Consider the following 13,905-nt stretch of genomic DNA (forward strand, 5'->3'; position numbering starts at 1 on the left):
TTATTGTTCAGAACGTCTGCTAGGCTCAAGCAATAAATGCCCATTTGCACCCTCTGAGATTTTCCCTTTAATACGATGAAGCTTTAAAGCAAGAGGTTCACCCCTAAAATAGATAACAAAACTGTCATTTACAGAGTAGTTTTTCCTTTCTATTTAAGTTCTTGGTTTGGTCTATTCATGGCCAGGCCATAGTAATCTTGCAGCCACCATTCATGGCTTAGTGGATTAAAGAAAAACATGATAATGTACGTTTTGCATCATTTTCTCCTGGCATTGTTCAAATCATTCTTCTTCTCTCAGCAAGTCTCAGGGTAGCACCCAGAATTAAGAAAACATATTCCCATTTTTTTTTTGTTCTTGCTGTACATGTTTCTCATCGCCAAATATTGTCTATTGTAGGACTAATCTTAGTTGGTTGTAAAGTCTGGTTGTCATGATTGTCAGGCCCAGCTTAGATGCAGAAGATGGAGAGGATCATCAGCCTGAGGGGATTCAGCTGAAAGAGTCACATAACAACTAAGTGAGACAGCTAACCCTGGCCACACAAGACAAACAGGTGGAGCTAACATCTCCCCTCCACTGCAAGTCTCCACAGATGCGCTCAGTAAGACTATTGGCCAGAAAGAACCCTGCCTTGTCAAAGAAACTAACTCAGATATCACCACCCACATATAAGGGGCCAACTCTCATTTACCTCACCATTGTGTTCCTCAGTTCCTTAGCAGTTCCTTCTTGTTTGTTCCACCTGCTTGCCATTAGAATTCTATTTGGAAACCATTTTAGAAAAGAGGTCTTACTCATGTCTCTGTGATTTCCATGGTCCAGGACATGGTCTGGGAGAAACAATAACTAGCAGACTAGACAACTGGCAACCTTTCTCTTACTGATAAGGCTCCTTTCTATCAGAATCAGCACATGCGCACTTTCATGCCCTACTACTACTACTGATTGCAACAAACAGCCTAATGAAAGAGGAGGATTCTATATTAATTTCAAACACAGAAATGACAAAGTTCCTTACATCTTCAGATTCAAAAACATGGCAGATCATTTTGTACTGCCTCTTCCCATCCTGAGAAGGATGAGATGCCTCCACATTATCTTGAGAATTTGATCTTGGCATTCGCCTTCGAGCCATCAGTACAACTATATTTCCAATATCTGCAATGTAGGAAATTGTCCTCAAAGGATGATCCATCATCGTTTCCTAAAAAAAAAAAAAAGACCCTTGCATTAGTGTTCTTTATCACTAACACAACCATTTAAGAATAGAATAGAACAGAACTTTTTATTGGCCAACTTGTGATTGGACACACAAGCGTTCCATATAAACGTGTTTTCCAAGTTAAAGGAAATCTTCATTACCTATACAAATCCAGGAAGAATAAGAGTTGCCACCTGCCAGATCACAAGAGTCTTTTGTAAAGTACTTATCGGGATCGTGACCTGTACAGGTAATCCTTGACTTATAACCAGTTGTCTGATGATTATTTGCAGTGACGGTGGCCTCAGAATGGATGCTTTATGGCCCATAAAGCACTTCCAGCCATCATAAAAGTTGTGCTGCCCCCTTCATGTGACCATATTTTAGGCACTTGGCAACCTGTTGACATTTATGACCAATTGCCAAGTGCCTGGGAAGCACAAGATTACTATTTGCAATCTTCTCAGCTGGCTTCCCCGGAAAGTCAACAGGCAGGAAAGGGACATTGGATTTGGGGTCTGTTTCCCCTGCTTGCTAAGGTATTTCCCCTCTGCTTTGTGCAGGGAGGAGAAATCCTTCTCCATGTTAGAGGAACAGACCATAAATTTGGCAAAAATTCTAGAAAATGCTATTGTTCTGGAAGGCATTTTCCTCTCCAGCTAGTGAATGCCAATGTTCTGAGCTTTTCAGAAGGAAGATATTTGCTAGTGCTTTCACTAGGTTAAAAGTCCATTCCTCCAGCGTCCCAAGGGATCTCTCCTCCAGAGTGGGGGGAAACCCTCATCTCTCCATCTGATGAAAATGCTAGCAAATGTCATCATTCTCTTGACTGTTCTTCCTGATGGGGCAGGGGAGAGGATTTAGGCTTCCTGCCCTCCCAATTGGGAAGTCCATTTAATGACTCACATGGTTGCTTAACAACCAACCAAAGAGAGCAAGGATTGCAATAATTAATTAATACTTTTATGTACACTGAGAGCCTATGCGCCAAGACAAATTCCTTGTGTGCCCAATCACACTTGGTCAATAAAAAATTCTATTCTATTCTATTCTAGTCTAGTCTATTCTAGTCAGCAAAGTGGTAACATGGCACCTTGCTTAAGGACCACTTTGCTGAATGACTGAGATTCTGGGCCCAATTATGATCATAAGTGGGGTACTACCTGTATCTTATTTTAAAGAGGAATAACTTAGTCACTATACGTGAATTATGACTGATACTAATATGTAAGTTTGAATATTTTAAAATCTAGGACTGCATTTTTTCCCTCAAAACTGTTGCTTGCTGCTATTCTTGATCACTCCAATAAGCATTCAATGCAAAAGTTATGTTTAAAATAAGAAATGATATTTTTAATGTAAACAAATTTGGAAAGCAGTTAATTATTTCATCCACTTACAAAAATTCTAAACTTGTGTTTTTTTCATAGTAAAGCAAGAAATAAATGGAAATAAAGAAGAAATGGCTCCCTGGCGTATTTCCAATCCTTGTAAAGTAGTTTATACAGAGTTTGCTGTACCTGAGTGTCTGCATTTAGCACTTTTATTCTCTGTGTTGAAATGAAAAGATCCACTTCAGTCATGGGTTGAGATTCGCCTTCCGGAACCTGCAGTTGAAGCCATTTTTAGTTAAGAAACATGTACTTTAGAAGCCATAATTTTTAAAATATTGGATTAGATATAAATAAAATAAATCTTACAAATGATATTATTTGACTGTGAAGTTAATGATAAGCAGAAATAGTATGAAATATGAGTGATGGACAAAATGGTTAATTTCCTCCCAACTCTGATCTGTGTGATATTTTCTCCTGACATGAAAACACATTTTCCTCTGTCCTCTTTCTGGCATAGGGGCTGTCCCTGGGCTCTTTTAAATCAGTTCAACAGCCACTCTTTCATTAATTATGGCTAATGAGCTCAAGGCACAGTTAGGTAGAAATGAAGAGGTGGCATTATGTTGTTTTGGCTACCCAAAAGGAAGAGGGAAGAAAAACGAGCCAATGCCCTACATATACTCAGTATTCATTCCCCTCTTTCGCCAAAGTAAAAGCACGGTTATAAAAACAGTTTTTCATGTGTATTCATATTCATGACATTTTGTTTTAGGTCGAAGCGTGATCAGTTTATGAACGGTTAGTCATAAGAACTGCAAAAATAGTAAAATAATCCCACTTTCAACTCCCACTACAATAAAATTGATTCTTAGGATTGGTGAAAAAATTAATATATTTCTAATGTAGAACTTGCTACAGCAAGTTATGCTAAAATGAGCTATTTGTAACATATGTACAATGCATGGTAAATATCACATTATTTTTTGTGGTTCCAGCCCCACCAATTACTGTGGTTAAAAAAAAAAATCACATGCCAATCACCAAATAATATTGATATTATTTGTTATACCTGAAGGAGCAATAAATAAGTTCATTAAAACCTCAATTGGCATAACATGTCTATTTGTTAAAAAAATAATTGCAAATGCTGAAAACATTGGCCCTATACAATGCTCTAGAATATCATGTTATTGTATTTTGCTGCCCACTGAACTGTGTTTGCATCAATATGCTTTTTATAATGTATTTTTATATACTCCACATAATTATAGAATTTAAATTTTATATAAGAAAAGTAAGCCATTTGGCTGCATCCAGCAATTTCATTACATTCATTAATTAAGTGAAATAAAATTTAAATATAAAATAAAATAAAATATAACTTGTCTTTTTTTGAAAGAAAGATTTAATTGATAAATTTAAACAAATGTTCAGCAGCTCTATATTTGGGATGTGGTCTTAGCAATAGCATGTTGTCATTTCATTAATAATTATCTTATTATGGTCATTAAATGGCTAGTAACAAGCAATGGATGAACAAATTGAGCACTTTAACTGACATGTGTCAATTTAAATGGTGGTTTGAACATTTAATGAAGAACATTTGCTGGATACAGTTTGTTTTTTTAAAAAATGTGACAAAGAGAGATGAAGAAAAAGTAAAATGAAATAACAAAATCTAGACAACACATCAAGCTGATGAAATTGTACTGCACCTTCTTTCTGCTTTTGGCTAATTTCTGGGCCATCTGCTTAGCATGAAATAAACAAAGAAAGGAGAATAGTTAGCTAACATCTTGTAGAGATTCTGTCAACCAGGGATCTATAGCAGTTCACCTGTTGATGTCACCTAATTAAACTGTATATACAGTACATTAGAACAGCCTTTCCAACCTACAGTCTGCCAGATATATAACATTACAACTTTTATTTATTTCAACCAGCATGGCTCTTGATGTTGACTAGGAACTATGGTATTTGCAGTACAATACATCAATATCATTGTTTTTCAACTTTGGAACTTTAAAATGTGTAGACTTCACCTTCAACATCAACACTATGAAATAAAACTAACAACAATTAGTGGATATTATTTCCCCAGAGGATACCTGAAATAAACTCTGTTGGATGGTTTGTTAAGTTGATCCCTTTCTCACTGCAAGAAGAATCTTATTAGTTTAAACTTACTTCTTAGGGACTGTGGCCTCCTTATAAAGCAAAATTCAATAAATCTCATCCATGAGATTATTTTCAAAATGAGGACATTGGTGCAAATCAATTCCAAACCAAACAATAACAAATAAAACACTTTTGGTTTGCTTTAGATATATGTCTTCATGTCACAATGTGAGATCAAACAATTATTTTGAATAGCAAATTACATATTAAAAAACAAAATAATGTTTAATTTTGATAAAATCCTAGACATTGAATTATTTCCTGAGTTTTAATAAAATAATCTATTTAGTCCTGTTTATTTGATTTATATACAGCCTTGCAAGTTCAAAGAAGCCCACAGAGAGCTCCTTCCTCCTCTTTTCTCCCCACAATGAACAATCTCGAGGATTGGCTGAGAGAGAATGACTGACATAAAGCTCCTGCTGTTAGAATCTGGGTCTCCTTGCTCCTTGTCCAATATTTTATCACTACATACATCCTTGCAAATGCTGTTAGAGGTGACAAATGCGTTTCTATGAATGCAAGCCAAAAATATCATCCAACGTTGTTGCTCATTATGCAGTGAAATTCCAGATCCTGATTTCTGAGCAACAGATTACCAGAAGATTTATTTAACTAGTGAAAGGAGTTTAACTAACTAAGGCTGTTTCATGTAAAAACAATGCATATCCTAAGCTGACTAGACTGTATGGAGTTTGCTGAGGAAGACACACTAAGAAATAGATGCAACAGGAAGTGTTTTAATTTATGATACACTGCCACCCCCATCTGCTTCCATTGTACATAGGAGTTTATGCTCCCTCTTTCCACATTAACAAGAAAATGCTCATTAAGCTGGAACAGACCACATGAAAATATATTTGTTAATGGAGTTGCTTTCTTAATTCCAAGAGAATGAGAATATTAGATTAGATTATCTTTTTTATAATTTAAAAGATTGATAATGCACCAAACATTAAGAAACAAATCATTTTGCAACCTAGCTCTAGTTTCAAACCAATGTATTATTCATAATGGCTCATCTGTTGTATGGTGGTTGATGAAGAATTTACAGCAAAACAATATGAACAAAGCTGATTTTTATTTCAGAAGAACCTCAAATATTTAGCAATATTTCATCTTTTTTTCAAACTGTAGAAAGCATACAAGCCTAACAGAATCATGTGACAGACATTTTTCATACAAAATTATACAAAATAAGGTATGACTTATTTCTGTGTTAGTAACTATTTGAGGTACTTTTAATGAAATTTTAATTTCATGCCACTTTTGATAATGTGAAACAATTCAATTTATAAATATGTAGTGTTTGTAAATTGTAACATATTTCAGTATTTGTTGTATTGCCCAAACTCCAGCCAAAGTTAAGCATTTTTAACCAGCCATTTGTTTTAAGCTTAACAAAATCAATGAGGTTTAAGGAAGTCTTGCTGATTGAGCAGTATCTATAACATTTCTAACATTAGTATTTAAAAAAAGACAGGTTAATCTCCAAAAGTACTTGTATACTTTTAAGATTCAAAAAACTTTAAACTCACTAGAGTTAAACCACTATTTCTTTGAGCTTTGAATATATCACTGGCAATGATATATTGCCTAATGAGCTTTGAATATATCACTGGCAAAGCAGAACTCAATATAAGATAAAATGGAATGGAATTTTGCATGTTCTTATTAATTCATTTTGCATTTTATAGTTACTAATGAATGACCTGAAGAGCTCAAATTTCACATCAAGGTTAAATCACCTTTATAGAAACCAAACAGTGCCATTATTTGCATATATTTATACGACTTTTAATTCTGCAGTAAGAGAGAAAGTACTCTGCTGATTTGCTACTGTACATTTGTTATATAATATTTTAATTACTATATTAAGATGCTTAGTGCCATAATCTAAATAGTTACCTAAAGATCCAGATGTATTATGTAAAAAGTCCTACTGAATGTAAATTAATCCAATTTTATGAAACATCGTCTGCATTGTATCTCTTCTTTCCCTTGTAATATCTGGTTCTCTGTGGACTCTGATTCACATATATGAATGCGTATAATAATTTAGGTTGGAATATTCTGAAATTTGAGATTTGGCAGGTCCCATTTTACTCCCACAAGTTATATGGGAAACAAGTTGTTCTTTATCAAATGCCTCAGTTCTCTTTTAACTGCCACATCAGTGTTGTCTTGGGTTATTGTAATCCTATTGATTCTGAGAACTTGTCAATCATTTTTGGCAATTTTGACTTTCACGGCCCAGCTGCTGTTAGCAAGCCGACAACTATAGAAACAATATTCCCCTTTCAGATTAGCATTCTTTGCTTCTGGATAAACGGAAGATAAACTTATTTGAATGTATTAGCTGCCTACTGGACTCAATTATAACAAAATATTAATCTACAAATTATGAAAGCAGACTGTGCATAAAACTAACAAACATGTCAATTCAATAATAGTACCATTTCTGGAGTATGTTTCATTACAGAGATAAAGTATGGATTATTCACAGTTGCAACTCAGATATCAAGACAGTGACTGATTTTCACCTTAATTCGGCTCACTGCTTCCTGAGCCTGCATCATTCTCACATTCTTGGATGGAGTTTTGTCCGAAAGGAGTTGAGTAGAGCCAAGATAATTGGCAGCAAATATGATTCCATCAATTAAATCTTCAGGATCACAAGGCCCTGGAACTACAGTATATAAAAATTGAATTACTGGGCAAAATTATATATTAACAGGGAAATAATAGAATATATTATTATCAGAACTAGAATATGTAGTCTACAAATGGAATTCTGGTGTGGCTGAAATTCATCATTCCCAAAAAGATTTGATATAATCAGAAATGAACAGAAGGACTATCTTCTTCTCTATTACAGAGAAAACATTTGATCATCTAATTTATCTTGACATTTGTTTGTTCTCTTGTGAGAAAAGTGCCCCTCAAGCAAAACAACTTGAATAGGTTTTTTCTCTCTCTCCCCATCTCAGAAAGGCACAGAGCGCACTCATCCCTCTGCCCTAGCAATGCCCATTATTCTTTAGCCTTGATTATCCATCATTAGCTTGAAAGGAAAGCAATACCAACTGACATAACCAAAGTTGTGGGCAAAAAGGAAACTAAATGCAAGGCCGTATATTAGCTTCATGACATGGTCAATATTCATTTTAAACAATAGCAACAACCCATGCAGCTAGATGGGCAGCTAGAAGTAGGTATCGATGGAGCAGAGATGAGCTCTGTTGATTAAAATTGTTTCCTATGAATTTAGATTATTGTTTTAACTTCAGACATTGTAGTTTGGATTGTGAGAGTCTTGCTGTTTTAACTTTGTATGTCACCCAGAATCACTTCCGTGAGATTGTGAGAGGGGAATGTATGAATGAATAAATAAATAAATAAGAATGTGTCACCGTGAAGTGGCTCTGACATAAACATCTGTCTTAATTATGTATCTGACATAGTAATGCAAATGCATCTTTTGAAATGTGTGCAATAACTTGAAAGGGGCAAAGGGGAAGATGAAAACTCTAGTTTTTCTTGTGTTAGTTAGAAATGTTTATACAACGGGATTAGCTGGACCATTAGACATTATGAAGACTTCTGAAAAGCTCCTCCTAGCTTTCAGTAATGTATTCTCTCTACAGACTGCCCAGTTTTTCAAACTTTCTTGGATACAAAAAGGACAAGGTTTTGGATTTTCAAAATCCTAACAATTCAGTGTGTGTGTGTGTGTGTGTGTGTGTGTGTGTGTGTGTGTGCGCGCGCGCGCATGGTGATTGCCTGGACAAATCAGAAGTGATTTGCCATTGCTTCCTATCTAGGGCTGACACAGAGTGATTGCCCCAAGATTACCTAGCTGACTTTGTGACAAGGCAAGAACTACTATTCATCTTGCCTGGTTTCAAGCTCAGTACCTTAATCACTACATCAAACTGGCTTTCCCAATGATTCACTTCTGCTTCTAAACCATGAAATTTACACATATACTTAGATGCAATGCTAGGGAAAAAAGCTTACCTTGACTGTTGTAGGGAACTCATACATTTATAAAGCATTACTTTCTAAAACATGTTTCAGTCTCAATGACAATCATTGATAGGTAATTTATTTTATCAATAAGTGAATTAACAGGCTTGCTAATACAAGAAAATATAATGCATTTCCCCTTCAGTCCTACTGATATAAGAAAAGACAGTAATAAAGCAGCCCTCTGATTGATATAGTGTGTAGCTTGATATGAGAAGTAATTTGATGTTTCTATTGTCCTCAGTGGAAAGAAAATTCACAGATGAAAAGGTAATATGCTCAGATACAACTGGGTTGCAAAGAACATCTACATAGGCATAAAAGAATACCATGAAGTATTGGAATTCTGTATTGATTGTCTCTTCATTTTCTGAGGCCGTGGGGGTGCAGTGATTACAATGTAGTATTGCAATCAAACTCACTGCTCAGTGTCAGGAATTCAATTGTGATTGGCTCAAGGTTGACTCAGCCTTCCATTCTTCCAAGGTTGATAAAATGAGGACTCAGATTATTCAGGGTAATATGTTGGCTCTATAAACCGCTTAGAGTGCTGTAAAGCATGAAGCAGTATACTAATATAAGTCTAAGTGCTCTTGCTATTCTGTTGAAAAAATTATTTGCTTCTTCAGCAGTAGAATTTGTGACAGGGAAAACAGACTCTAGCAATTCATATAACTCTCCCACATGCATCAGTGCTATCTTTCTAAGAACATACTGTACGTCAAATGAAGTTGAGCAATTCAAATTGTTCAATTCAACTATGGTACTTTCACAACTTTATCAAAAGGTTGATTGCTAATAAAGTTTAGGATAGAAAAATGTTGGGGTAAAAGTCATACAAAGATAGATTTAAATTAAAACATCTATAAATATCTTCATATTTTTAATTAGTTGTCGCTAGCATCATTAAGAAATGTGAATCGTCATTCTAATTATATTAAGTTTTTTAGATGATTAAAGCAAATTTACTCTAGCAAATTAAAATGCCAAGCATATAGTAATTAGACCATGGAATTGAACCTTTTTGGTTCAAACAAAAATCACATGGACCAAAATTAAATATGTAAATGTAATATAAAATTAATATTCAACCAAAATTACAACTGTCAGAATCAAGTATAAATGTTAGCAAAATTCCAAAAGGCCATTTGAAGCTTGTGCCTGTATAATTAAAATGTAGGTGCCAATAACTGGAAAAAACTGTAATGCAAGTATTTGGAGAAGCATATCTTAATATGCTGGATGTAATTCATTCTCCAAGAATACACAGGATTGTAAATAGCCTAATTTATTGTTGACCTATAAGGCATCATAGGCTGTTGATTGCAATACAACTTAATTAGATTTTATTTACAGATCTAGAATATTCTGAAGACTGTTCAGAACAAGAAGTAGTGTGCTGCGATAGCAAATGTTTCAAAGTAGGACTGTAAGATGCACCCTTACTTATCCTGTGTCATTGTCCCACAGATACAGTTATCTCTGGGGTTTATGATGTTGAAAAAATAGGAAAAGTAAAGTCATCTGCTGAATCCAGAGCTTTGCACAAAAGGGGTAAAATTTGTGTTGCAATGTCATAATACATATTTTGTTACTTAATCCTGAATAGACATACACAGAAGGAGGGTTATTAGGGCATAAGGAGTAAAATAAAACATAATCAATCCACCCAATAAGGTCTATGAATGCATAAATCAAAAGAAAAATAAGCACTTCCAAAGAAAAAATAAGCAATAAATATGTAAGCCACTAGCTATTTCAGGTGCTATTTATTTAATTTTCAGGTCTGGGTTTCTTTAATTTTTTTATCTTCTTTTTTAAAAAACCAACATCCATACATAATGAACATAATTTAGTATACAGTCAGAGGCATGCAAAATTATTACTCCTTACTGTTGCTTTCAATGCTAAACATCAGCATGCACAAAAATAACCTCACTTTAAGGTGTGCTTAGATTCACTTTACTTCTGATCTATTATAGAGGAAAATTAGCCATGCAGAATTAGTGATATATACTGCAGGTATATGTGGCCTAGTAGTTGACTTAAAAGTGCAAGTATCATATAACCATTTTTTTTTTTAAAAAGTAGCATTTTCAGATATGACTTGAATTAAAGATAAACATGATTTTAACATGATAGATCTAAAATCTATCTATATGCCTTTTATATTGAAATGATTGTATGAGTTAATGTAAAATGACTACTGTAGGTACAAATCCTTTACTGTAGTTTGACAAAAACACTGGCTAGCATGTCAATTTAAAGTCAACGCAATGATTTCTCACTAGCCATTTACTATTAACACCACAGGCTCTTGATTGTACAGATATGCAAAAGAGATGATGGTGGAGTTTTTTTCCCCTTAAATCTGGCTAGGAAAATCATGTTCAAGATAATGATCTAGTATCTAGATACTAAATACAATAAGGTAATATGCCAAAACAGAGGTAAAGTGAATGTGTGCTTCCTTTTTCTCTGTCAATTAGCAGGTAAGAGGAAATTGGTGAAGGAATAGTTGCTAGTTTTACCACCAATTCATCCCCAGATAGGTTCCCTTAACGTAGCCCTGCCTGCATCAGGATAAATGCTCTGTTGACCCTAGGAGGAACTTCTGGGGAAACAAATTAGAAGACTCGGAGAAGTGCAAGAAAAATGTGGCCTGGCCTAGAATCTCTTCCCCAGTATGAAAAAAGGTTTTAGAAAAACAACCAGTAAAACAATAACTTTACAATAACTATATTATGTTTAAATCAATAAACAAAACACTAATTTATATAAAAATATTAATACATTGTGTCAATAAAACTAGAAACTTCAAAGTAAGTCACCATCATCATCATGAAGGAGAGTAAAGAGAATGGAAATGAAATTATAAACACCAGTTCCCAAATGGTGACCTATATCCCTTGAAATTCTTCTTTCTTTGGATTTTGTTGAGTAAAACCCTCATTCAGAGTTTCCGGTAAGGATTAATAGCGATCTCCCCATTTTTGATAAAACAAAAATAGCATCATAGTGGAGATTGGTGCCCAGAAAGCCAATGTTGGATACCAAAATCTCTCAGGACAAAGGAGAGATCATAAATTACCCACTAGCTCTCCGGGCAACCACTCCCTGTAAGTAAACTGCAGAAACAAAAATTTTGTGATTCACTCACTAGTTGAGCAGCTGAGAGGTGCAGGATTTCATCCAAATTCAGAGTTGCCATGTAGCTTTGACTAACAATAAGCCAGTTGACCCTAATTTCTTAGCCACATTTAGAATTATTCTACAGAATGAGATTTTCTTTTAGAGCAGATAATTAATCCTCTTGCTGAGTTGTCTTTCTTTCAGGATAACAAAATTAAAAGAAAATTTGAAGATTTAAAGTAGAAAGAACATTTGGCAAAAAGCTTAACAAGAGGTGATCTCAGGAAGCTTAAAACAGATGGTGGATTGCTATTTTTAAAGGTTGTTTTACAAACCTGTACTAGAGACACTATAATTTAATAAGGCAATTGACTCTGCTCTACCTTGGGAATGGTTTTTGCTTGCTACTGAAGAATGTGGACTATTGGTGGAATTTATAAAACAAAAGATCAAAGTAACATGATTGGGTTCCTGATTGTAACTGTCAACCATGAAGCTGACTTGACCGAAGCCATCTTGGAAGCTTCAGTGCTGCTACATTGGAACTGAGGGATAGGGAGTGGGGGTTTGAGATAGTGGCTTTGCAGGAAGCGGCAAAAACCATAATGCACAAGCTGACAAACGCCACAGCTCCCAACAGCCATTCCAGGTTGGGAGCAAGGTCTACCTCTCAACAAAATACCCAAGATTAAAACTCCTGTGCAAAAACCTAGGACCAAAGTTTATAGGGCCTTTCCCTATAGTGAACATAATCAACCCTGTTACGTAATCAATCCTGTCAGCTTAGTCTCCCTCACCTGCTAGGGAAAGTGCATCCGGTCTTTCACAGCAGTTTGTTAAAGCTGGTGGTAGGCTCCCTGATCAGACTGGTAGATCAGGCAGCCCCAAAACCAATAGTGGTGCAGGGGCAGATGCAGTATGAGATAAAGAAGATTCTGGATTCAAAATTGCATAGGGGCAGGTTGCAGTACCTTGTAGAGTAGAAGGGGTACCCCCTCTCTGAACCCACTTGGGTCAAGAACTGGGATGTGAAGGCATATGGCTTAGGGCTTATGGGACCGCCTGCTGTTACCACATGCCTCCCACCGACCCGTACGCTCTCACAGAGAGGGACTTCTCAGGGTGCCGTCCGCCAAACAATGTTGGCTGGCGGCCCCCAGGGGAAGGGCCTTCTGTGGGGCTCCACACTCTGGAACGAGCTTCCCCCGGGTTTACGCCAAATACCTGACCTTCGGACTTTCCGTCGCGAACTGAAGACACATCTTTTCATTCGCGCGGGGCTGGCTTGAATTGAATTTTATTAATTTTAAATTTTAAATTTTTATTAATTAATTTTAAATGGGTTTTTTTTAGTCTTGTATATTTTAACCTATCAGGCTAATTTTAAAATAAGTTTTTTAATCTGCTTTTTAAATTGTATATTGTATTATCTGTTTTATTTTTGCCTGTACACCGCCCTGAGTCCTTCGGGAGAAGGGCGGTATAAAAATCAAATAAATAATAATAATAATAATATAGGTTCGTCAGTTTCATGACGAGTACCCCCAAAAACCTAAGGGGACTCCAGGGGGAAGAAGGAGGGGCAAGACTTATTCTTGACTAACTTGGCACACTGGAGCTGAGGGATAGGGAGGGGGGATTTGAGATAGCTGGGATTTTGTAGCCAAAACAAAATACTTTCTCTTGGGAACCAAGAACATTCTCAAATCTGGTCAGAGGAAGGAGGAGTGATGTCACCAGGCAACCAGACAGCGGTGTGATTGGACCATGTGATTGACTGTTTTGAGAAATTGACAAACTTTTACTTTTAATTAGGTGAAAACCGCGGGAAACTTCATAATCAGTTTTCACCAGACCTGTGCTAATACGATATATCCAATAAAGCTATTCTTTGAGGAATCTACCTGCCTCGGAGTTTTGCTTGCTATGGGTCCATTAATTGGAACCCTGAGAGTAACCATGCAAATATAGATGTGATGTGGACTTGAAATTATAGCATAAAAGGGACTGAAGGGGAAGTTTGTT

General features: G+C 35.7%; 1 protein-coding gene across 2 annotated transcripts in view; it reads right to left on the bottom strand.

Moving 5' to 3' along the window:
* Positions 1–13,905, bottom strand: part of APBA1 (amyloid beta precursor protein binding family A member 1) — a 94,522-nt gene that overhangs the window by 12,363 nt on the left and 68,254 nt on the right. Inside the window, exons 5-8 of one of the 2 annotated variants that reach the window (XM_058167360.1) lie at positions 7,263–7,408; positions 4,257–4,289; positions 2,725–2,811; positions 1,022–1,207 (exon numbers count right to left, since the gene is read on the bottom strand). In XM_058167360.1, coding sequence (XP_058023343.1) covers positions 1,022–1,207; positions 2,725–2,811; positions 4,257–4,289; positions 7,263–7,408 — 452 coding nt within the window. The remainder of the gene's footprint in view (positions 1–1,021; positions 1,208–2,724; positions 2,812–4,256; positions 4,290–7,262; positions 7,409–13,905) is intronic. The other variant, XM_058167361.1, reaches the window with a different exon arrangement.

This window comes from Ahaetulla prasina, chromosome 2 (genome assembly GCF_028640845.1).
Source record: "Ahaetulla prasina isolate Xishuangbanna chromosome 2, ASM2864084v1, whole genome shotgun sequence".
NCBI classification, from domain to species: Eukaryota; Metazoa; Chordata; class Lepidosauria; order Squamata; family Colubridae; genus Ahaetulla; species Ahaetulla prasina.